Consider the following 26,631-nt stretch of genomic DNA (forward strand, 5'->3'; position numbering starts at 1 on the left):
CCACAGCAAGACACATCATAATTAAAATGCCAAAAGTTAGAGAGAAAGAGAGAATCTTAAAAGCAGCAAGAGAAAAGCAATTAGTTACCTACAAGGGAGCACCCATACGACTGTCAGCTGATTTCTCAACAGAAACTTTGCAGGCCAGAAGGGAGTGGCAAGAAATATTCAAAGTGATCAAAAACATGGAACTACAACCAAGATTGCTCTACCCAGCAAAGCTATCATTTAGAATTGAAGGTCAGATAAAGAGCTTCTCAGATAAGAAAAAGCTAAAGGAGTTCATCACCACCAGACCAGCACTACAGGAAATGTTGAAGGGTCTTCTTTAAGAAGCAGCTAATGAACAAAAGAATCTGATGAACTAAATAGATCCAGAGAGATTGACACATGCAACAGATGATCATATTTCAGAGGAAAGAGGGAAGGGGGGTGGAGGGTGGGAAGAGATTAACCAAAGAAGTTATATGCATATATGCATAACCCACGGACACAGTCAATAACAGGGTGAAGGCCTGGGGAGGGGGTGGGAGTGAAGTGGAGGGGGGTCAGTTGCGGGGGGAAATGGTATACTTATAATACTCTCAACAATAAAGATAAATTTAAAAAGTGAAAAAAAATAAATAAAAAATAAATAAAATAAAATATATATACAGATGTATACAGAAATAAATACAGATGTGCGTGTATACACACATATAAGTCATGTAATGCCCACTAAGAAGGACCAGAATTGGTGATACCGCAGAAGGAATGAGCACACCAACATTCCATCCTGCAAAGGAACTACAGGTTCCTTGGAAAATGGTTATTTCCAGGGAGGGGGCACGAAAAATACAAGATGAACCTGGAGCATCTTACGGCACCAGAGAATTCAAAATTGTTCAAAAAATAAATGGGAACTAGATAAATATGGTGGTCGCACAACACAATGAATGTACTAGTTGCCTTTTTTAAAAAAAAACCCCACATATCTTTATTGATTTCAGAGAGAGGAAAGGAAGGGGGAGAGAGAGAGAGAGAGAAACATCAATGATGAGTCACTGATCAGCTGCCTAGCCCGCAATCTGGGCATGTGCCCTGACCGGGAATCGAACCCTGATCTCCTGGATCCTAGGTCGATGCTCAACTGCTGAGCCGTGCCTGGCCAGGCCAGCTGCCTTTAAGTTGTTCCCTTTAACATGGTTAATTTTATGTGAATTTCACCCAATAAATTTGAAAAAAATTGATAGGGGCATGTTGAAGGCACAAAAGCCAACTTGGAGCAGCTGCCAATGGCCCCCTGTGAGACAATTTAAACAACAAAATAATTATTGATAATAAAAGATTATAACCATAGAACAAAATAAATATCCATGAGTTTGTACTCATAGAAAGAAATAAATAAATGAAGGCAAAGAGACACCTCTTCCTTTCAGCAGAGTGCCAATTAACAGGTATAGAAGAAATGATAAAAATAGAAAATCACATGCGGCAAACACCACAGTAATAACTGATGCAGACAAAAATCAATGGAAGTTAAAATTTGTGGGCAAAAGTATGGTGAGAAAAAGGATATCTGCTTAGTTTTAAAGTATGACTCCACAAAATGCTTATTAAATTGCAAAAGAAATAACAGTAACTTCACAGAAGCCAGACAGACACTACTTTAACCAAGTGATCCAAGCTAACATAACCCGTGATGAGACGCATTGGCATCATGTACCTCTTGACATGATGCACTAAGAAGGACACAAGTTCATTTCCTTCGTACTCTTGCCAAAAATGTATTACCTCAATCTGATCATGAGAAATCATCAGACATACTCAAATTAAGGGATATTCTACAAAATAACTGGCCATATATCTTCGAAAGTGCCAAGGACCATAAAAGACAAATTAAAAAAATTCCCCACAGTGGGGGAGACTAGGAAACATGACAACTAAATGCAATGTGAGATCCTGGATTGGATCCTGGAATAGAAGGACATTAGTGGAACAACTGGTAAAATTCAAATGAGGTTTGTAGATCAGTTAACATGGTTGTATAAAAGTCAATTTTTTGTTTTAGAAAATTGTACTCTGTGGATATATAAGTTGTTCATATTAGGGGGCATAAGGGAATTTTGTGTACTACTTTTGTAAATTTATTGTAAATCTAAAATTATTTCAAAATAAATAGTTTTAAAAATACATTTATTACTCTTCAGCTTACTGTGTAATAGACTTATTTATGGTTTTTTAGTTATCTCCCCACCCTACTAGAGGAAGGGTTTTTCTCTGATACATTCACTAATGTAACCCAAACCCATCCTTAATAGTGCCTGACACACAGAAGGCACTCAATGGAACTATTACACAACCTCAGTGAGCCAGAACCAAACAGTATACTCCAAATCCTAAACTTACTATTAATTTTCCTTATATCTTGTTTAAATGAGCTTTGCTTAGTCCACAAAGAAAAACTTTAAAAAATCTAAAAGATTTTGTTCACTATTTTTGTACACAAATAGGAGCCATAGTTTTAAACAAAATGCTTTATTTAGTGTCTATATTGTTATAGCTAATAGGATACGGCATCTGGTCTTTCCATGCACTTTCAGGCCCGAAGGCTCTACTTTGGGTACAGTACTCTAAGTAAGGATACCAAAGGCTAGCCCTTCCTCCAGCTAGTGAGGCAGTGCTTCTCCACCAGGTCAGGCAGAGCCAAGAAGGCTACCAACTTCCTCCCTGCATCCAGGGCTCAGCTCCTAGAGTAGGGGGTACCACTAAGAGAAAAAGCTGTCATTGTCTCCACCCTTACCTCCAAGAGCCCTGGCTCAGAAATTTTCCCTGGGGAAAAGCAGGCCATAAAACAGCTCCTAATCTCTTCCCAAAGGAACTAGCCTCATTTGCAACAGAGCATGGTGAAGTTTAAACCTAAAACCCTCTGAAAAATAGTGGAGGCTATAGAGAAAGGAAATAGGTGAATTGGAGAGCCAATAAAAATATAGCCTAGACTGCAGGTGGCTAGTCTACAAGAGAAAACCAGGGAAAGTGACAGCTTTCCTGGGGTCAGAAATAACAAACACTGAACTCAGAAACAACTTCTTCAAAGGAACCATGATTAGATTAGATTAGTTTGTAGAATTTATGCTCCAGTGTACTGTTGTAAACAAATGAACAATCAGCCAGCAATTAGTCCAGTGGTCACTGAAAGAATCAGAGACATGTCCCTACCAGGGACAAGGCCATCACAGGATTATCCCCCGAAGTGTGCCTGCTTGAGGAGCAACAACCTTGCATGGTGGGGTGAGGGAGAGGAAGGACAGGATTTAACAAGTAATGATTTCATAATAGCAATTATAACCACGCTCACAGAACTAAAGAAAAGCTTCACTAGAGAAGTAAAGGAAGGTATGGCAATGTTGCATCAAATGAAGAATATCAATAAAGAAATAGAAATTTTTAAAGAAAAGAACCAAGTGGAAATTCTGGAGTTGAAAAGTATAGTAACAGCAATAAAAAATTTAGTAGGGGGACTCAACAGATTTTAACTAGGAAAAGAAAGAATCAGAAAGATTCTTGAAGAATCCAGCAAGATCAGAATACAGATAAAGATTATGTAAACTGAAGAAAGGAAAAAAAGAATGAGGAAAAATGAACAGAGCCTCAGAGAAATTTGGGATACCATTAAGTATACCATCATAAATATAATGGGAGTACCAGAAGAAAAGAGAGAACGGTGAAAAAGATATTCTAAGATAAACAATGACGGAACACTTCCCAAAGTTACTGAAGAACAATAACCTACACATCTAGGACGCGAGACCCACAAGGACACATCATGGTAAAAATAATAAAGGTGAAACACAAGAAAATCTTGAAAGCAACAAGAGAAAAATGATGCATCACTTACAGAGGAACCCCAATAAAATCAATAACTAACTTCTCATCAGAAGCTATGGTAGCCAGAAGGCAGTGGATAATACAAGTGCTAAAAACAAACAGACAAAAAATCCTGTCAACCAAGAACCTATATCCAGCACAGCTACTTTTCAAAAACAAAGGTAAAATATAAATATTCCAAGATAAACAAAATTTAATAGAGCTCACTGCTAGCAGGCCTACCTTACATGAAATACTAAAGGAAGTTCATCAGGCTAAAAGCAAGTGATCCTAGACAGTGATCCAAATCCACACAAAGAGCACTAGTAATTATGTGATTATAATAGATGCTATTAATGCATACTTTTTCTCCTTCCTCAACTGATTAAAAAAGACATTATATAAATGATATGTATATAATGTATTTTTGAGTCTATAGCATAGAAATGTAGTACATTTTACCAATGACAACACGGAGGAGGTAGGTGAGAATAAAGCTGGAATGTGCTACAGAAATAATAACAGATGGTAAAACAGTAATTATAACAATGTATTGTTAGGTTTGTAACATTAAGGGATGTTACTGTATAACAATACCACCAGCAAAAAAGGCGGGGAAAGGGAATATAAGAACATAGCTTTATAGGAATAACATTTCTATATATTACTGAAATCAAGCTAGTATAAATCTGAAGCTGGTTCTGATAAATTGAGATGTGTATGATAAACCCTGAAACAACCACTAAAATATACTCAGAAAGTAATGAAAAGTCATTAATGAAATTAAAAAGGTACATAAGAAAATATTCAAGCAATGCAAACACAGTAAAGGAGAAATACAGGAACTAAAAAGACATGTGAAATATGAAAAACATGTAAGATGGCAGATACAAGTCAAAAGATATCAGTAATATTAAACATAGGTGGATTAAATAGCCCAATCAAAAGGTAGACATTACCAGACTAGATTTTTTAAAACATAATCTAACTACATGTTATTTACAGAGATGCATTATAGATTCAAAGACACAAATAGGTTTAAGTAAAAAAAAAAAACAAAAAGGAAAAAGATATACAAGTAAAAACCATAGGAAAGCTGGAGTGGCTATACTAATATCAGACAAAGTAGACATTAAAACAAAAAAATGTTACTAGAGATAAAGAGGGAAGATTTAAAAATTATAAACAATTATGGACCCAATAACAGAACACCAAAGCAGATGAAACAAAAACTGATAGAAACGAAGACAGAAATAGACAATTCTATATTAATAGCTAGAGACTTCAATACACCATTTTCAATAATGGACAGAACAACTAGACATAAAGTTAACAAAGAGAAGATGAGGAAAGAATAGTCTCTTTAATAACAAAAATATGTAAAGAACTCATACAACTCAACAACAAAAACGAACAACCTAATTTTAAAAACGGACAGAGGATCTGAACAGACTTTTTTCCAAAGAAGGCACACAGATGGCCAACAGGCACATGAAAAGATGTTCAACATCATTAATTGTCAGGGGCTTACAAATGAAAACCACAATAAGATACTACCTCATGCCTGTGAGAATGGCTATTAATAAAAAGAAAAGAAATAATAAGTATTGGAGAAGATGTGGAGAAAAGGGAATCCTAGTACACTGTGGTGGGAATGTAAACTGGTGCAGCTACTATGGAAAACAGTATGGAGATTCCTCCAAAAATTAAAAATAGAATTAACATATGATCCAACAATTTCACTTCTGGGTATTTATCAAATGAATATAAAAATACTAATTCATAAAGATATGCAGTAGTTCCCCCCTTATTAGTGGTTTCATTTTCTGCAGTTTCAGTTAACTGCAGTCAACTGCAGTGCAACAATATTAAATGGAAAATTCCAGAAATAAACAATTCTTAAGTTTTAAATTGTGCACTGCTCTGAGTAGCATGATGAAACCTCACAACGTCCTGCTCTGTTCTTCCTAAGACATAAACCCCGTCCAGCGTCTCTATGCTGTATATGCTACCTGCCCATTAGTCACTTAGAAGCTGGCTTGGTTATCTGATGGATTATTGAGATGTCAGTGCTTGTGTTCAAGTGAATCTTATTTTACTTCATAATGGTACCAAAGTGCAAGAGTAATAATGCTGGCAATTTAGATATGCCAAACAGAAGCCTAAAGTGCTTCCTTTAAGTGAAAAGGTTACAGTTCTCAATTTAATATGGAAAGAAAAGATATCATATGAGGAGGCTCCTAGGAGCTACAGTAAAATTGTAGAGAAGGAAAAAGAAATTCATGCTAATTTTGCTGTCGCACCTCAAACTGCAAAAGTTATGGCCACCGTGTGTGATAACAGCTTAGTTAAGATGAAAAAGACATTAAATTTGTGGGTGGAAGACATGAACAGAAAATATGTTCTGATTGATGGCAAAGCGTTGCACCAGAAAGCACTGAGTCTATACAGACTTCAGCAAGGAACTCCCTAAAATAAGTGACACCCAACCATTTACTGTAAGTAAATGATCCTCCTTCTGATACATTGTGAGAAGGTCAAAAGTAGCCTAACACCACATCACAATGCCTGTGTCATTCACCTCACTTCATCTCATTATGTAGGCATTTTATCATCTTACATTATCACAAGAAAAAGAAGGGTGAATACAGTACTTTGAGAGACCACATTCACATAACTTTTGATAGAGTATACTGTTATAATTGTTCTATTTTATTATTGTGTTGTTAATCTCCTAATATGCCTAATTTATACATTAAACTTTATCATAGGTATGTATGCATAGAAAAAACATTATATATATAGGATTTAGTACTATCCGCAGTCTCTAGCATCCATTGCAGGTCTTGGAACATATCTCCCACAGTAAGGGTGTCTACTGTATGTACCTCAATGTTCACTGCAGCAGTATTTACAAACAGCCAATATGAAAACTACCTATGTGTCCATTGATGATGAATCGATAAAGAAGATATGGTACATATAAATGGAATACTACACAACTATAAAAAGAAAGAAATCTTGACATTTGTGACAACATGAGTGAACCTTGAGGGTATTGTGCTAAGTGAAATAAGTCAGACAGAAAAAGACAAATACCATATGATTTCACTTATATGTGGAATCTAAAAAACAAGACAAACAGAACAAAAAAACTCATAGATAGATACAAAGAACAGGATGGTTGTTACCAGAGGGAAAGGGGCTTGAAGAGTGGGCAAAACTGGTGGAGGGGATCAATTGTATGGTGGTGGATAGTAACTAGACTTACTGTGGTAATCACTTTAGAGTGTATACAAATATAAAATTATAATGAGGTACACCTAAACTTATATAACGTTATATACCAATTTTACCCTCAATAAAAAATAAAAGTGTGATATTAGCACAAGGAAGATCAATGAAACAGAATCAAGAGTCAAAAAATAAATCCATAATCTATGATCAACTGATTTTCAACAAGATGCTAAGACCATTCAAGGGGGAAAATAGTCTTTTCAACAAATGGTACTAGGACAACTGGAGAGCCACGTGCAAAAGAATGAAGCTAGACTTTGACTTCCCACCACATACAAAAATTAACTTAAAATGGATCAAAGACTTAAACATAAGAGCAAAAACTATAAAAACCTTAGAAAAAACATAGGAGAATCTTCATGATCTTGGGACTTGGCAATGGATTCTTAGATATGACACCAAAAGCACAAGCAACAACAACAAAAAAATAGGCTGGACATCATCAAAACTAAAATATCTTGTGCATCATAGTATACCATCAAGAATGTGAAAAGAAAACCCACTGAAGGGGACAAAATATTTGCAAATCATGTATCTGATAAGGAACTTGTATCTAGAATATATAAAGAACTCTTACAACTTAATAAAAGGGCAACCCATTTTTTAAAACAGGCACAGGATCTGAATAGACATTCTTCCAAGGAAGTTATACAAATGGCTAATAAGTACATAAAAAGATGCTAGACATCATTAGTCATCAGGTAAATCAAAACCACAATGAAATCCTACTTCACAACCACTGGGATAGTAGAATCAAAAGGCCAGATAACAAGTATTGTCAACAATGTAAAGAATTAGTCGAAACTCTCATGCCCTGCTGGAAGAAATGCATAATGATCCAGCAGCTCCTCAAATGATTAAACGCAGTTAATGATATGACCAAGCAATTCACTCCTAGGTAAAAATACCCAAGAAAAATGAAAGCGTATGTCCGCACAGAAACATATACATGAATGTTACAGTCCCCATGGACAGGGATCTAAACTGTTTGCTGTCTTGCCCAGTTTGTGGATTGTGCCTGACCAGAGGAGGAGGTACATTAGGGGCCCTACCACACCAGCAAGACAGACATGTAATTACTCCTGTCCCACTTTCACATGTTTTTAACTTTCTCAACCTGTCCATGCCAAATACTTAGAATTCTGCTCATTTTTATATGGAAATCCTGTATACCCTGGAACTCGTACCCTGGTCAAAACTCCAGCTTCCCTGGCTGGGTTCCTAACATCCTCCCAAATTTATACCAATCCAATGGACCAACTCATGTACTCTTTCAAACGGTAAATGAAGACCCATGACAAACTAGATATACTCCTAAACCTTGAGACAGTCTAGGAATCCTATGTGCCAATCACAATAAGCATCTCACAATTCCAAAGCACAAAATACTCTGCACCCTTTCAGAACTGCGTGGCTGCACATGCAGCTCCCTCTACGTGACATGCCCACTGTCCCTCCCCTACCTGGAATCGCCTTCACATTTACTCTTCCTCTGTGACGTGTATCAAAAATTAGGATAGCCTCTATCTCTGCTCTTTTGGTCAACAGAACGGTAGCTAAGAGCATAATTTCTGGAATCAGCAGGCCTGAGTTCAAGCTTCACTCTACCACTTAATGTATGACTGTGGCAAGCTTCTCAACCACTCTGTGTTGGTTTTCTCACCTACAGAAAGGAGGTAATAATACTTCCCAGGGTTGTTATGAGGGTTAAATGAGAGAATATACAACATGTAATATGCATGTAACAGTACAAGCCCAGCACTGTTATTGCTTCTATCTCAATCAATCTAATGATAACATATTTGTTTACAGGCATCTTCCTCTACCAGTCCCCTAGCTTCTCTAAGGTGTGAAGTTTCTTATTCCTTCTCGTATTCATAACACATAATACAGTGCTAGGCATAGGACAGGTACATAAAAGAGACCAATGAATGAATGAAAAATAAAAACTATTAGTCCAGCAACATTAACGAGTAAGGAAACTATGCTTTCAATATAAAAATCAGAGCACATGGTTAATGGGTATATTTCCAGGCCTGCTCTGGAAAATCCAAGTTGTCTGTCAGAACAATCTAGAAAGAATACAAATACTCAGCAGTTACGGTGATTACATAAACGATAGCATTAAAACACAAGGGATTTTATATAACTAGAACAGGTCTCTGTTGATACCTGAATGAATCTGGACAAAACACTAAGCAACAATACAGAGCAGAAGAGTATGCATGGAAGAATTACAGAATTGTTCAAGGAGTGATCATCAAAGAGAAGAGACTTTTTGTGTGTGTATTTAAACCATATGGTGAAAAAATCTTGTATTTTTAAAATTAATTTTGAGTCTAAAGACAGCTTAATACAAAAAAAGCCTATAATATAAGAAACAAAAGCCTTTATATAAGAAACAAAATCAATGGAACAGAGATTCCAAAACTTTTAATCCCTTAACTAAGACAAAGTGAGAAGAAAGGTCAAGTTTCTCTATTACTATAATTCTCTGAATAGGTAAGTTTCCTGATTAAAAAAAAAAAAAAAATCCATATACCCTTCTTATGGTTAATTCCCTTATTTCATAACAGACTTTTAAGGCCAGTCGTCATTTTTGTTCATATCAGGGACAATCAACAGCTTGATTAAGTTAACTATTCAAAGTTCTCCCTACATAAATCTTCTTCCTTTGGTACAATTAAAAAATAAAAGCTAAAATGCACAAATTTGTTCACAAAGAAGAAAGGTATTCAAGCTTCTCATTCATTTTCCCCTAAAGAGCTCTCCCCAAAATTAGAACCCAACTCACAGGGGAAAAAAAGAGAAAAAGAATACCATACTTGCTCAAGCACAGAGCATATGTTTTTCAATTATACTAGCTTATTTTACACATATACATATACTCAGAGATATATAAATATCTAAATATGCATATTTATACACACAGTAGAAAAAAATTAAGTCATGAATCCATCTTTTCAGTTATCTCTGTACAAGTCAATAAAATGCTGCCAGCAATAGCATCGGCAAATAACCAGGATATGACTCCTCTAACGAGACTCTAACAGACCAAATATGCATTCATCCCAACACCCCATCCTTCTTGCCAGCAACCTCCTTAGATTATTATAAGGAAAGGAGACAGGTAAAAAGTATGGGTGAAAAACAGGTAAAAACTCCAAATAGTTTCTCTTTTAAAAAAAAGCCAAAAAAATGCATTATCCCTGACTATAGTTCCAATCACTGAACAGATAACCTTCCTTTAAAACACAGTTCAACAGTCTAACACAATTTTTAAAATTTTTTTAAGTTCTCTAATTAGAATTTCTCATCTACTTCATAAATACTTTTGTCTAAGGAGCAATCTGTCAACACATGCAGTTTAAATCACTAACTACACAGCACCAAATCATTAGTATAATCAGCATGTAAATTTCATGAAGTTGCTGATTGTGTTATTTTAGGTGTTTTATACAACATTCAGTACAAGGATGCTTATTAAACATTTATGATGTTTAATAATAAAAATAAAGTTCCAAAACAAAAGTCTTTATTATACAACTTGGCTGTCATGTATAACATAAACCACTGATCAATATCTGTTTCTCCAAGTGCAATTATAAGAAACCAAAAACAAAACACACCCCATTCAAATTAGAAATTCTTTGTCTCCTCTGTTCAAGAATGCTGTTTCATTTTTATGTCAGAAAGAAACTGCCAGGCCACCAGCAGATAGCATGCAAGATACAGACTGTTGGAGTATTTAATCTAAGCATTTATGCGCCATTAACAAAGCATAAAGCCTAGTATATCTGATGCACATTTTTAGAGATAGTTTCCTTACCTTTCCCATTTTGCCAGGTAGTATACCAAGATAAAGTAAGGAACGAAGTGATAAATGCTAAAACCGTGGCTACAGTTCCATTTCGGAGCCTCATCTCATTTCACCATCACACTGGTTCATACATTTACGAAGTCAACTGAATCCAGTACTCCTGGCTCTGGGCCAATGAAAACAATCAATCAACAAGAGAGGTTCATTTCAGATGCTCTGCAGAACAAGCCTGACAGCAACACCAGTCACTACTGCTATTCAGAATTGTCTTCACCGTCTTCATAGGTTGAGGTCTCAGGCTTTCTTCCTATGAGAGGAAAACAGAAGAAAAACTTGTTCAGTAATGCAAAAGATTGGTTTCTTCACTTAGTCACCATTACAAACGGACTTTTGGAGGGGCTGATCTTGTACCTGTGAAGATTACTTCCACATCTAAACCACTCATTTAATATACTAGAATTATAGGCTCCTTTTCCTCAGGGGAAAAAAGCATCAAACTACACATATTCTCTCCTCGCTGGTTTGGTTTTGTCTGTAAAAAGAAAGTTATGATTACTTATTTAAGGAGGGAAGTTGTGGGGCCCATTACACATATAATAAGCCAGATTCCAAGCTGAGAACTATCATGATCATACAATGGTTCCTGAGTAACATAATCTTCACTCTCCTCATTTTCCTACAGCACAATAATAATGTTTTTAAAAACTAAGAAAACTGACACACTACAACAAACAAGGGTCAAAAAAACCTGGGTTCTGGGTCCTGGCTCCGTCGTTACTTACATGGCAAGGCCTTATCTTTTCATTCATAAAATGGGAAAACAACCTGTCCTGGCTCCTCTTTCACATGTTACCATAAATCAGAAAAAGGTTACAGTTATTATTGCTATTTATCATCATCAGAGAATAAATGTAGTGTTTCCAGTGATTAACCTACTCCTACGGTGTAAATTGGTAAAGTTTAGGTGTTTAAAAGATGCAGCCATCCAACCAGGATCCTGTGTGATTGAGGGCCTATCATTTATCATTGCTTTAACTCTGGAAAACCAGATGATGACCTATCTAATAAAACTGTTGGAAAAAAACGGAATGAAATGAAGTCCTTAGAAGTACCTGAGAATAGTTACCTAGCACATAACAGGTTTTCAATAAATATTAAACTGTATTAAAAATGAAACCAAACAAAAACCTACAGCCAGCCACTAGTTCAATCCACTCTATGCATAGGAGGTCTCATTCACTGGGGGCATGTCAAGCACTCTGAGATGTGCATTGATTCCTGGTGGCCTCAAGGGACCACAAGATGCACTTCTCAATATACTAAATTACACTCTAGGGGGATGAGTTAATGTACCTCCAAAAAGGCCTACCAAGCCCAAAGGACAATTCCCTCAGTAGAAGAATATGGCTGATTAAAGTGGCCATTTATAGGCAATTCTGAAACTACCATCTCAGCTACTTTGTAAAACTGAACATTACTAGAAATCTCTTCTAGTGAAGAAAGATCACTAGGGCATAGCATTAGTAATATTAACGATAGACACTACAATTCATTGAATGTTTCCTATGTACTGGGTCCATATGTTTTAAATCTTCACAAAATCCTATGAGGCAGCCATAATAAACCCTATTTTACACACAAGAAAATGAACCCAAAGAGAACCCTAATTTGTATGACTCTAAAATCTAAGCTCTTTCTTACCTACCAGACCCTTTGCCTCTCAAACTCAGCCACCTGCAGGGAGGCAGAAAGGGAGGTGCCAGGGATACTCCCAAGTCTCAGGTTGCATGAAGAATGTTGGAAAGGTGTTAATTTTACCCAACAGTTTAAGTGTGAATTTAAAATTTTTTATATTCTATAACAAACATCAGTCTATTACAAAATAAACTGCAAAATTCGTAAGAAATCTCAAAGTTTAAACTTAAAATTGTAAAAAAATTCCCTCCTCTAAACACACACACACACACACACACACACACACACACACACACTCACACACCCCTCTTCAGGTATGCCTGTTAATCCTCCTTGGCCAGCAGCTCTAACTGTGGTATAATATTCTAGAAGCAAAGAACTCCCCCCACCCACTCACCTACCACTTCCTTGCTTACTCTTACTATCTGAAAATAAGGAACCCCAAAGATATTCTCGCTTACAAGTTATCAGTGTTTCTAAACTCAAAGTTATTCACCTTCTATATAGTAAGACAAGTTAATATCAAGTATGCCCATGTCTACAGTTCAGAATTTAAAATCTTCATAGCAAAATTCTATAATTTCAACTGAATTATATAAAGTGCCTAATATTTTTGTCTTATATCAATAAGCACCCAATAATGAGTTATTATAAAAAGAGAAGTGATAATTCAGTGAATTATGTAACTTGTAATTTTAATCCTGGTATGCAAAATATAAAAATGTATATAACTTTCGGTTGCTATATACTTAGCCCTACCTAACTTCAGGAAGGATTTGTCCTAGTAAAAGATCTAAAAATATATAGGTTAGAGCAAACATTCAATTAATAATTATGGGGAAGTAGAGAAGTAGAAAATCATAAAATAAAGGGTAATTAAAAATAGTTTTATTAAATGCAAATAAAGCCCATATAATAAAATTCTGTATAAATGGGTAGAGACAATTAAAAGTGAATGAATTCTAACAGCGAAGTAGACTTCAGATATACTACTGAAAAACAAAAGGAATATTAAATATTGGATCCAGGAAGTTATTAAGCTCTGGTTTAAAGAAGATATTTATAATGAATTCTACTAACAAATAAGACCTGAAATTCTGCAGAACTACAAGAGCATTTTACTCAGGAATAATGCAGTCATACATGTTTAATTAGGGCTTCCAAGCTCATGACGTTTAACTGCACAATACAAATGAAGACTCCAGACAAGAGGAAAACGAATGATCTTAAACCAGGAGAGGCAGTTCATAGGCTGGACAACCAAGAGCCCTCTGGATTGACTGACTGCCTCAAATAACAAAGTGACCTATATTTTAAAGTGCCCACAACTGCAAAAGTTTTATTCTGAGGCTATCACCTTACACATTTGAATCTTTAGCAACAAAAGAGGAGTGGCTAAAACTACTTGTCATCTCCTCCATCCTGACAAAAATGAAGGGAACTTTCAACTCTAGATTCACAGACTGAAAAAATCTGTCTTACTAGCAGATCTTTAAGGGCTGCTGTCCTGTATTTCATTATTAGACAATAAATTATTTTAAAGTGTTCTCTGAAAAATTCAGTATGTTCCATGGCTGAGAACACTTCTGCTGAACACGACTGTGCCTGAAGAAAGGCACAATCATGAAATCCAAGATGTAAACTCTGTAACTTTATACACAGCAATTAAGTTAAAATTCACTTATTTTACATTTGTAAAAGGATTAATATTTTTATTTAATACAACTTACTTTCATCATCCAGTGCGTTTTCGGATTTACACGTGTGCGCTACAGAAACCAATGCCACAATACCTCGTTAGCAAAACTATTTTTTAAAATATTCATAAAAGGAAGCATAAACCACAAAACGTGTATTACTTGACTCTAAATTTAGGCTCTAAATTCAAACGAATAACGTTGTCATTGTACCAGAATTCGTCGAACAGCAAAAGCACAAACAGCAAAATACATGGGAAGCATTAAACACATACATCGTGCCTCCTCATATTTCGCAATTCGGATTGCCAGCAATGAACGGGCTCCAGAGAACACACGCTTCGAGAAATAAAAGCGGGCGCGCAAGTGGTAGGACTGCTCCTAAAACACGCCTTCCAGATACCACCTGGGACACTCGGTGGAATCACCGGGACCCAGCCTAAGGGTCCCATGTGCAGCTACATCCTCAAGTGGGGGCTGAGGCGGGGGTGGGGGGGGAGGGGAGGAGGCTGGGCTGCTCTAGGACACCGGACCATCGCCAGGGCGTCACTTTGTGGGAAATTCGCTCACGGCCGCACGCCTCCTCCCCACGGCGACAGCAGCCCCTGCCTCTGGGCCCGGGACCGCCTCGCCCCCACCCCACCCCACCTGCGCCGCCGCCCGGTGGAAACGCCGGCCGCGGGCCCTCGGGCAGCCCCGTTCCGTTCGAGGACAACTCACACTCCCTCTCCGCACCCCCAAAACCACTCTTTCCTCCACTTTGCCCCAAAGTCAACCATCCCGCTGCGCCGGGCAGTGCCGGGAACGCACCGGGACCCCCGCCGGTCACCGGAGAGCGCGCGGCACCGAGGGGCCGCGGCGGCGACGGCGGCGGCAGCGGCGGGCGGACAAAACGGCCAGGGTGCCCGGCCCGCGCCCCACGGCCCAGCCCGCGCCCCGAGCGGCCCCGCAGCAGCCCGCGGCGCGAGAGCTCTCGGCCCGGCCGCGGCACGGGCGGCCCCGTTACCAGCAGGTGGATTTCACGCAACCCCGCGCCTCAGAGCTCAGCAGCCGGCACCGCCCCTCGGCCCCGCGCCTCTCCGCGCAGCCGCCCCGCGCCGCCACCCCCAGGCCGCCCGTGCCCCGAGGCCACGGCGAGCCCCTCACCCTTGCCGGTCCTACCGCGGCCGCTGCTCAGGCTGCTGTGGCCCGACGCTGCTACCGCTGCCGCCGCTGCCGCCGGGCGCCCCGCCTCCCGCTGAGGCCCCGCCTCCGCCGCTGGAGCGCGGGCCGCCCCGCCCACGACCCCGCCAGCCATTGGCCGCCGGGGCTGCGCGCCGTCCACTGAGCGCCCCCACGCGGCGGAGCCGCTCGCATCAGTGGCCCACCCGGCTGTCATTTAGGGGCGCGGTCTCGCAGCCTATATAACTCTCGTGAGATCTGCACGCCCCCCCCCCCTTCATTGAATGTCACCGCGGGGTGTGGAGCGGCGTCCTGTTCCCCGGTCGCAGACTCCGAGCGCTTGGGGTCTCCCCGCCGCCCCACCGCCACATCTGGCTTTAATCCTCCCTGTCGTCTGCAGAGGCAGCTCAGACGGCCAAGGAAAGGCCCCGGAAGCCCTCGGCCCCGCCTCGGCGCGCGACCCGCTCACCCCCGCGGCCCCCGCCTGGGTAGGGTTCCGGGCGACAGGGGGCGACAGGTCCCGGGGGCGAACCCCGCCCTAATCCCACAATAGCTTCGGAGGCCCTCGCCGACCGTCTCTGGCCGCCGCGACACCCCCAGCCACAGGCATCGTTATCCTCGGTTTACCGATGAGGACACCGGTACCCAGGGAGAAGGACTGGCTTAAGCAACTAGGAACAAGAAATATAACTAGAATTTAATTGCGGGTCATTTGGATGCAAAGGCCTGTGACTTTTACACCACACCACGCCGTTCTGTCCCTTTCTGCATGTTCTATGTCCTTAATCTGTCCCCGTTTCACAGGGTGTGAGATTAACTTCAGAACCAAATAGATAATCATCTATAGGAAGCCGGAGTGGTCTGCCCTGTTTTTCTTCGTATCCACAGGTGCTATGACTTGCGTTAATAGTAACTACCACTGGGCACGTCATATTTTGGATACTTACCATATACCAGGCAAGATGCTAAGATTTTAATGGCATCATCACATTAAATTTCCATTTCTCATGAGGAAACTGGAGCTCAGAGAGTTTGCCCAAGGTCACAACGCTGGATCTTAGGTCTGGATGCAAACACCAGAGACGTATTATTTTAACCACTATAATAATCCTTACAACCACCCTTCGAGTTAATATTTACAGGGAGTTAAGAGCCCAAGATCAAGAAAACATCCTTGCTCCTGCCAAGCTCCCAAAGTAATAAATAGGTTCTTTTTAGAAAATAGTAACTCAAAGATTCAAAACTCTAGTAAGAGTCAACTTTCAATCAGAATGTTTTTTTCCCCAGCAAAATTCCTTTATTTTTGTCTCAAGATAAAAGTAAGTAATGACCATCTTTGACATGCATGGGTTTCTCAGCTCTTCCATGGTGAGATTTCTCTCCATGACTATTGATCTGTTTTAAAGGTTCAGGAAGAGATCCGTGATTCCCCTTCTGTTGTCCTCCTGATTCAGGGGAGCAGACAAAAAGAGGTTTATCCACTATTCAGCGCCACGAACATGACTTAGGCATGACAACCATGACATCGAATGACAACTTTCCTGTCTGCTTTGAGAGCCTAAGAACCAGATTTCCTGTATTCTACGACAAAGACATTTCCTAGTGGCAAGCTGGCAATGGATTTCATGAGCAGATGTAAGCAACAAAGACTGAGGCCATTCCAGGATACAACCTTTGATCCATTGTTTGATATATCTTGCCTAAAATATCTCTTGGGAATGGACAATCCTAGACCTTGTTATACAATGCTTTAATGGCAGACAAGCAAACTCCTTGCAGATGAAGAAAGCACTGCCATTTGACAATGATGAAGAAAGCCACCAAGCTGCGTCCACAGGATTGGCCAAAAGATCCCATAGGCAGAAACTGAGGCCCTGAGGGATTAATTTGGCAAATACAAATAGTAATTTAGGCAGCTAGTAAGTGATCCAATTGGAATTCAAATCCAGGGCTGTTTGATTTCAGAGCCCCTGCACCATTCACCACACTCCCTCTCTGTTCCCACCTTCTGCAACTGACAAACTTTTGTTGAGTGGATGAATATTAAAACATATGTTTCTCTCCACCATCTCCATTTTTTTCTTTCAGCGAGGGAAGGAAATGAAAGTATTCACAAACATTCTATAAACAGAGGTATATGTCAGAGGAGAAAGAAAGCCTGGAAAGACAAGCTTCAAATATAGACTCAGCAGGATTATTCAGGAAGACAGCAGGAATTCCTTCTGGATGCTGACGATGGTGAAACCCACAGAAGACAGAAAAGGCAGAAAAAATGCAACTGCTTTCCTTTGGGGGGCTTTTGATAATTTGTTGCTACTCTATCTGGCAGGAGAAGGGCAGGTTTTGGAATAAGTCTGATGACATAGTTACGCTTGTCACAAACCATTCACATTTTAGCTCAGGAAAGTGTGAGTTTCAGTTTGTTGTCTAGAAATTGAAATGGCCTGGAATACAAGCCTCCAAGGATGAGTTAGAATTGGTTGATCATTCATCCTACTTTTGCAGGTTACACAATCCTGGATTTTCCAACCAAGTCTATGGTATTTGTTTAATAAACCGTTAAAGGAAATCATTCCAAACCCCTCTGAGTCTAATCTATTTTTTTCTGCTTTTTTTTTTTTTTTTTCTTTTCTAGGAGGATTCTCCTTTTCTATTATTCCCTTTTTGTTTCTTCTCTACTCATGCAGTTTCTCACTTTTCCTTCTCCAGGCCTTGCTCACATAGTCAGTGGAAATGGGGAAGTGCTTAGGTAAGAAGTTCTGTCTGGTAACTTCATTCTATGTTCTGTCCACGCTCTGCGGTGACTGTCCTTTCCACGAACATTTTCTGAGTGCCTGTGATGTGCAGAGGTAGCTGGTGCCTACCCATGGTACGTTCACGGATGAATGAGAGAGGCAGGTAAGGAATTAACTCACAAGAGAGTGCCATGAGCCTAAGGTCCTAGGACAGAAGATAGGATGGGGCCGTCATTCAGATTCTCGGGGCAGGGAAGGCTTCCTGGAGGTGACATCTGAGCTAAAAGCAGCGTACCCACAGGAAGCTAATCTTTTCCTTTTATTGCTTTTGATGGTGAGTAGTTGGTGGGGCCATGCCTACAGCAATCAGCTTCTAAGAAATCAAGCACAAGGTCTTTAGGTCTGTTCTACTTCTAGCTCCTCTGTGTGTTAACAATCCAACTTGCATCATCTATGAATGTTTATAAATATTGTGATTTTGGTTTCTTGGCTACTAGCTCAAGTGGACCTTTTTCAATCATAAAGGCTTCAAGAAGAATTGCATCAGGAGGTTCTTCCTGGCTTCTTGGAATGGCTTATTTAGAGGTTATGGGAACCCTCTCCTTTTACATGAACAGTGTACTCTATCGCTGTAGCCTAGAAGTCGTAGCAGAACTAGGACCAGGATGGGCGGTAACTCTTTATGAACTCTGTTAGCTGCGGGGTGTTTCAAATATAGTGTTCAAACTATTTCTGTTGTTTAGTCAGACTGGGCACATGAAGTCCAAGAAATTAATGAGAGAATTCAAGTAGAACCAACCACCGCATTTAATATTCAACTCTAGGTGGAAAGTAAGGTTCATTCAGATAAAGGACAGCAGAGAGCTGCATTATTTTTATTTTTTATGTTTGCACTTCCTCCCCATGCCTTCGCCCTCTCTGTGTGAGAGAGCCACTGAGAGGTGCCTTTCCCATTCACTCACATGCACGCTGCTGGGGTAGATGTGCCCATCTGGTTATGCAGACAAAAGCCAGGCTGTGTGGCTATGAAATTATGGACTTACAAGACTTTATCACACTTAAGTGTGTGGCCAGTGGTGTTTACATATGTGTATAAGACATCACTAAAATTTTTCAAGAAAACACCACAACAAAAGAGAATCTAACCATTTTACCAGGAACAGACTCCCTTCCTGGCATTGTTAGAACCGTCAGCCATGCCTGGTGGCAGGAAAAGGCTCTGCTGAGATTGCTCAGGAGGCTTGGAGGGGTCACTCTTCCCTTCCAAGTGGCTTAGCCCCACGCCATTAAAGCCGATTTGCTGATTTTGTTCCATTTGATGTATACTCCGAAGGCACACTGGGAGAGAAGTGTGTGCTCGAGAATTACAGGGCTTTGGCGAGTTTTTTCTTTTCTTTTTCTTCCTCTGTGAATGTGGTACTTGTAGAAGATGCTGGGTCAACAGCCCTGCATCTGAAATCCGTCCATGCATAAAACCAATCCGAGCAGTTCAATTGTGCTCCTCCATCAGTACATTTTAAACAGGATAAAAACCGTTGCTCATATAAAACACCCAGGACCATGACTGCCAAATATTAGGCCATTTGTTGTTATGGGTATCTGGACAACAGAATCTATGTCACCTTTTTCATAGCCCCAGTGTTTCTTTACCCCCCTTTATAGCAACTGAACATACTCCTCCAAGCAGATGTCTGCATCAGTTAGGAAAGAGGAAGGAAGGAAGGGAAGAAGAGAGGGAAGAAGAAAGGGAGGGAGGGAGGGAGGGAGGGAGGGAGGGAGGGAGGGAGGGAGGGAGGGAGGGAAGGGGGACAGAGGGGGAGGGAGGGAGGGAGGGAGGGAGGGAGGGAGGAAGGAAGGAAGGAAGGAAGGAAGGAAGGAAGGAAGGAAGGAAGGAAGGAAGGAAGGAAGGAAGGAGGGAAGGAAGGAAGGAGGGAAGAAGGGAAGAAGGGAAAAAAGGAGAGAGAGGAGAGGGGAGGGGAGGGGAGAGGAGGGGAGGGGAGGGGAGAGGAGGAAAAGAAAAAGAAGCTACTGTGGGTATTTTGTACAGAGGGAATATTGTACAGGAGATTTCAAAAGTGTCAGAGGGCTAAATGAAAACAGAAGGGGGTGCAGAGCAAAGAGGAAGCAAGGTGGGAACCCAAGGGTCAGAGGCCCTGGGTGGACACCTTGAGCTTGTACCTGCTGATTCACACTGTTGGAGGGCGATTGCTGTTGGCTCTGGACCCTTGAGAAGATGCTGCCTGAGTTTGGGTGGCTGGAGCCAGGAGTGTCACCCCAGCCCCTCTGTACCTGCAGCTGTTGCCAGCAACCTCCAGCAACTGCCACGCTGTTGGAGGCAGAAGCTGGAAGCTTCTCTGCTTCCTCTGCCTTCTGCTCTCCAGCCAGTGCCCCCTATTTGCAGATGCCAACCGAAAGCCAGCAGCAGGAGGCCCGGGAACTAGCTCACAGGCAGCACCAGCATCACAGAGCAGACCATAGAAAGGCCGCAGGGCGTGAGGCTAGAGACGGTGAGTAAATCATCAACCCAGGGTCAGAAGAAAAACCGTGTCAGGCATTCTTTACAGTGAAACCAGAAGCTTGTCCTGGAAACTTGAGGAAATGGAGCATTGTAAGCCTGTCGTATCTTTCCACTCCATTGGAACTTACACAAACTAGAAAACATGCACATCGCTCTTAGGAGAGACTGTTCACAGTCTTGTGGCAGCCATCCCAACGTTGCAATAGCAAATAGAGATTTTCTCTCTGTGATGCTATATTGAGCCCTTAGGTAATCAGCAGTTTAGAAGACACAAATTACAAAATGTGGTCTGAATCCTCAAGGAGTTCACTGTCTGCTTGGAGGACCACCTAACAGCCTGCTCGCCAATAGAGCTACATTCTTGCCTCTGCCCCTCAAGCAGAGCCATGCCCTGCAGGACACTCCCTCCCTTCCATGAAAGGCAAGAGACTCCCCATTCCCACTCCGCCACCCCTTTGGCTGGCTAGCATCCTTCAAGATTCAGCTTGATGCCACTTTCCCGGGAAGCCTTCCCTTACCCCAAACCTGGGAGAGGCACCCACCACACTCTGCCTCTGCCAGGGGATTTATCACACTGTACCACCAGTTTCAAAGCTGGGGTTGGTTAGAGGAAGGGCATGCTGCAGTGCCTCTCTGACTTGGAGCGGTTGGGTCTGATCTGAGGCAGCTGGAACCCTCCAGCTACAAGCAGCCTTGGGGGCCATGATGAATATTATCATTTTCTCTGTGTTTTAATAAGTGAAAAAGCTGGGCAGCACCAATATAATTGTCTGCGGACTTACCTGCCTCATTCACTCGGCTGTTCTGCTGCGTGAGAGCAGGGACCCCTTATTCATCAGTGGGAGCTACTCTGCAAGTGTTCATTGACTGAATGAAGGGGGACTTCATAAATGAAGACACACTTGCTCTGGAAGAACAGGTGTGGGATTTGGGCAGGTGTAGGGAAAAAGGAAATAAGCATTGCAAGAGAAGGATCACACCCACACAGCACATGGGCGGCAGGGAGTGTAGAGACGCACCGTGGGAAATATGGCAGATCATGAAAAAACTGCAGGAGAGATTGGACCCCAGGCTCTGGCGAAAGGAAAGCACTGAAGATTTCTGAGTAGAAAATGTTATAACAAAAATATTCAAGAGCAGAGGAGTCCTCATGTCACTGACACTAACTAGAGAGTTGCTGTAATATTTTTACCTGAATGAAAAAAAAAGATATTATGATTATATCAAAATAAAATGTAGCTGAGCTGCTATTATATGGCCCATCTACATACTTCTTCTACAGGCACTTAGTAAATATTTGCTGATTGCTTTGGTTTTGCTTCCTACTTTAAATTCTACATTGGTCTGGGATCCAAATCACAAGGTTTAAGGTAAAGGAGAATAGAGAAAGATAGTTTTCTTCAGCAAATGAATGTTGTAATATTAATGTCTCAGATGCAACTGAAAATGCCATATCACTTTAGAAATGAACTGTAGTGAGAAGTAAGGTATCCCTTCATGGAAAGAATCTTCCAGAGTTCTGAACACTCAATTCAATCGACTTGTTCAAGTCAGCCTCTATATAAGGAGTTTGGGAAAGTAGAAACAGCATAAGAAATCAGAATGTCTCCTGAATATGAAATCTTGGTGTATGGACATATCAATAAAATATTCCAGCCCTGGCCGGGTAGCTCAGTTGGTTACAGCATCGTCCCCAGTCCGGACACATTCGAGAATCATCAAGTGAATGCATAAATCAGTGGAACAACAAATCGATGTTTCTCTCTCTCCCTCCCTCCCTCTTTCCTTCCCTTCCACTCTCTCTGAAAAGCAATGGAAAAAATATCCTTAAAAAATTTTTTAAATAAAATAAAATATTCCAAGACAATCCCCACATAGTGCCTTGTAAAATTAATTTTAAAAAATTCTCCAAAAAGTTTTGGACAGCAATTTGCCTGTGTCCCTAACAAATGCTTATTGAGGGTACACACTGTGAGAGTGACCTGCCTCTGGTTCTGTATGGGAAGGGAATGGAAGGCAAAATTCAAACCTAATCCTGGACGTAAGGGAGATATGGGCAGGTCATTCCCAGGATTGGGGGTGGAGGGCAAGAGAACCATCTTAACAGAGGTACAAAGAACCTGAACACAGTTGAGTTACAAACACAGAGGCCTCATTTAGAGGAGCTCAAGTCTTGTGCCAGCTGGGTTCCCTTTCCCTTCCCTCTGGGCCATCCGTCCTCATTCATAGCCTTGAGTCATGTTCCAGCCAGCCGGCCAGCCAGGCTTTGCTCAGATGTTGGCCTCTTTCACCAGCTGAGCAGTTGCCCCATCCTTTCATTACCAGGAACCAACCTTTGGTTCCCCTTGGTTTTCCTCCTAAGGACTCCACGTTACTTAAAGCTTTTGCATACCAAACAAATTGTTTTGCATAATCTCTTTTCTATTATTAATCAAGCGTGTCATAGGTAGACGGACAGATAGTTAATCAAATGTTCTAATTCACAGCCATGAGCTGCTTGACTCAAAGACAGCTGGCCATTTATGGACTAGCTGGCTTACCATCCCCCATAGGGATGGTTTAACCTGGACTGAGACCAACAGAGCGCAAACAATCTCTTCTTTGAAACAAAGACAGGTAGCCTCATTCAGTGTCAGGGCAGAAGCAGAAACACAGAGCGGACCAGGCAGAAGTCATGAGCAAAGAGGAAGCCAAAAGTGGAGAGTAGAGGGAAGTGGGTCCATGAAAAGGGTGGGAAGCAGCAGGTTAGGGAGAAGCAGAGACTGAAGGGTTGAGGCTCCAGTGAGGCAGGTGCTGGAGCTGCCCTTGGGGCTGAGCTGCTAGGTGACAACAGGAGTGCCTGCTGCTGGCAGGACAGGGACAGGCAGGCTTAAGCGTGGATTCCTGCTCTTCTCAAAACTTACCAACAAATGACTCTGTGTGCAGGGCAGAGCAGAGGGGCCAGGGATTTGAGGAAGGCTGCCAGGTCTTCATAAATAGGACTTGAATGTTTTTGTGACAGACCGTGAGCTCTTACAAGACCACGTGTGCGGATTCAAAAGCAAAACCTAAATCATTCTGGAATCAAAGACATAGGCACGCCTTTTAGATTATCCATGCTTTATGTTATGCCTGCCACCCATTCGTTGAAAAAAAGAAGTAGGGAATTATACCTATTTTCATTTTGAAACTTGAATTTAAGGCAATTGGGCATGAATTGAAGAAGTAGAGAGGTCAAGCTTCTTAACCTCATCAGGGCAGCCAGCAATCCAGCCAGGCCAAGGTTTGATAAATGTCTGACTTATTGACGCAGATTCCAAAGTCATTATATAGAAGGCAAAAATGGTCTATTTCTAATAATGATTATAATTTTATTGCTCCATTCATTTTCCCCAAGCCCAAAACGCGAGATCACACAGATAAACCGTCTTGCATTTTGGCATTCATTGGAACTGCCTGTGTGATATCATTTGTTATCGGCCTTCTAACTTACCCACCTGAATCCCATCTCATCAGCCACATTTATGTTACCATCTAGCAATAATACAGAGGGTGACAGAAATTTGGGGGAGTTGGACTCTGAAACTTCTAGCAGGATGTGGATTTGGCACCAGGGCTTGTAATGAAAAAATATATATATAAGAACTGCTTTCAGCTAATAGAAAAATAAATTGGAATTGTACTGGGAAAGTGCCCAAAAGAACTCACCTTAAATGAGAATTGAGTTTTTATTAGAAAAATCTGATAAGAGTGAAAAAAAAAGTTCCCTTTAATCATCAAATGGTCCTTATAATTTACCGTTTCATTGCCCTCCTATTAAGGGGCGTTACACTTTAGCATCTGTCAAATGTTTTTGTAATTGTAAAAGCACCTTCTGCTCAGCAACCTGAAATAATTTCTCCTTTCAGGTGAAAGCTTCAGCCTCGCAGTGAAAGCACATGTGCCAATTTCTTAATCTCACAAGCCTGAAAGGAAAGCCATCATCTCAGCTCTGCGGAGAACAACTATTTAGAAAGCTTCTAGCACACATCACAGTTGCTATTTGACGATATTCACATTTCTTTCCTATTCAACAAGTATTTATTGAGTGCTTACCATTTTCTGGGCGCCAAGTGCCCTGTGACACTCACAGTTGAACACGGACCTTCAGTTTATCTGGAGTGCACAGGAGAAATGAGGTTGCACAGAGAGATTGGGGTTTCGGGTCAGTTTTTTAGATGTATTAGGGAGGCTTTGGTGATAGGACAAGGAGTTTGGACTTTATTTAGTAGACCATGTGAAGTCATTGGACATTTTGGGGAATGCCAGGTCAGCAGCTGCACAATGGGTGGAAGGCGAGGAGAGTGGATCATCTGAGCCAGAGCTAATCTGTTCCAATTTGGGGCTGCTGAGGGAGCAGGTGAGAGGAGGGCAAAAGTGGCATTGAGATCTGAGACAAGTGATGGGGCCGATAGCACTGCCAACCAAAACAGCAGTCACAGCGATGGAGATGGGCGTGCCACCAGGGAATTAAACTTCCCGGTCGCTGGTGGGAACAGGGTTAAAGTTCTTGGGGTGCCGCTGAAATAAGCATTTTCAGATGCCCCCGCGGGAGAATGAGATGTGGTAAAAGGCTTTATTTGCGTGAAGTTACATTTCTCGGGCTCCAAAGTCCCATGCCACTTAAACCAGTTCTGAAAGCGGTGCAGCTGGGGTTCCAGTCGAGCCAAAAACGAGGCCAGGGTCCAGAGCTTCTGCTCCACGTCGCAGGGGATGTGGTTCGGCATCCAAGCTAATTAAGGCCCATTAGTTGAGGTGCGGAGTGGGCCGTGCAGGGGAGCTCATCTCTGCAACAGGAGTCCCGGGAGCACAGGCAAGCAGGCAAGAGGAGAGAAGTGGAGGGCGTGCTCCTTTGTTCGGAAGTTAAATATTCAGGTTTCTCACACATGCAGTGGCCATGCCCATTCTGGCCACTAATTTGTTCCTAGGTCTGACTGGCAGACAGGTAGGCACCTTCCTACCTTGCTCAGACCCAACTGGGCATGTGTCTAAACTGCCTTTGTCCAGTCCCTTCCCCCATCGGTCCTCAGGGAACAGACTCGGAGAGTGTTAACTTGGGCGAAGCTGTTTAAATGGCACACCTATGTCATCTGCTCTTCCCTTGCTCCTTTCCTATAAACAGTAACCAGATTATTACAACTTTCAGGGGGAAGGCCGCTTCATTTTGGCTCTGCTTAATCAGAGTTGTTAAGAGACATGGAGATGTTCCTCTTTGGCAGGAGTGGGAAATGAGAGGAAGGCCAGGGGACACCAGCACAATGCAGAGGGATGAGAGGTGGGTAGAGGCCGTGGGGGTTTACCAACTAGGTCCCCGGCTGCCTTCACGGGGCCAGAGTGGAGCAGAGTTGGTGAAGGGCTAGGTGGCCATTTGCCAAGGATGGGTGGTGGAAAGGCAGGGCACACGGGGAGCCCGGGCTGTGCTTTCGCAGAGTGGAGTGAACGCAGGCTTTCTGGTTTTGTTTTTAAGATCACGAACATTTGAAGATTAAGACAAAGGGAATCTAGTGGGTGAACCCCAACCGCCCCCCCTAACTGATTGCATCCTACTGAGCACTCGCTTTTAGATTTGCCAGCTTGGCACTCCTAACCGTCCACTGGGCCTCTGCTATTTTGCTATCATTGCAAATAAGAATGAAATGCTGGTCAGTAGCTGGCATTCCAAGAACATTCACGCTCTGCCAGCCATCATACTGTGAACTTTGTACATATTAATTCATTTAATCTTCACATTGGTCCTAAAAGGTCGAGCCCCTCATTCTGCCTGTTTTACACTGAGACGTTAAATAACTTGCCTAAATTCACACGGCTAGGAAGCGCCTGAGGATTCAGCTCGGGCAACCTGCT

General features: G+C 41.6%; 1 protein-coding gene across 2 annotated transcripts in view; it reads right to left on the reverse strand.

The window, feature by feature from the left end:
• The window catches only part of MGAT4A (alpha-1,3-mannosyl-glycoprotein 4-beta-N-acetylglucosaminyltransferase A), an 89,383-nt gene extending 73,809 nt beyond the window's left edge, over nucleotides 1–15,574 (reverse strand). The window contains exons 1-2 of one of the 2 annotated variants that reach the window (XM_087823711.1): nucleotides 15,502–15,574; nucleotides 10,973–11,270 (exon numbers count right to left, since the gene is read on the reverse strand). In XM_087823711.1, coding sequence (XP_087679837.1) covers nucleotides 10,973–11,066 — 94 coding nt within the window. In that variant the 5' untranslated portion in view covers nucleotides 11,067–11,270; nucleotides 15,502–15,574. The remainder of the gene's footprint in view (nucleotides 1–10,972; nucleotides 11,271–15,501) is intronic. The other variant, XM_087823712.1, reaches the window with a different exon arrangement.
• Between the last annotated feature and the right edge of the window lie 11,057 nt (nucleotides 15,575–26,631).

The sequence above is a fragment of the Miniopterus natalensis genome, chromosome 13, assembly GCF_054644295.1.
Source record: "Miniopterus natalensis isolate mMinNat1 chromosome 13, mMinNat1.hap1, whole genome shotgun sequence".
NCBI lineage: Eukaryota > Metazoa > Chordata > Mammalia > Chiroptera > Miniopteridae > Miniopterus > Miniopterus natalensis.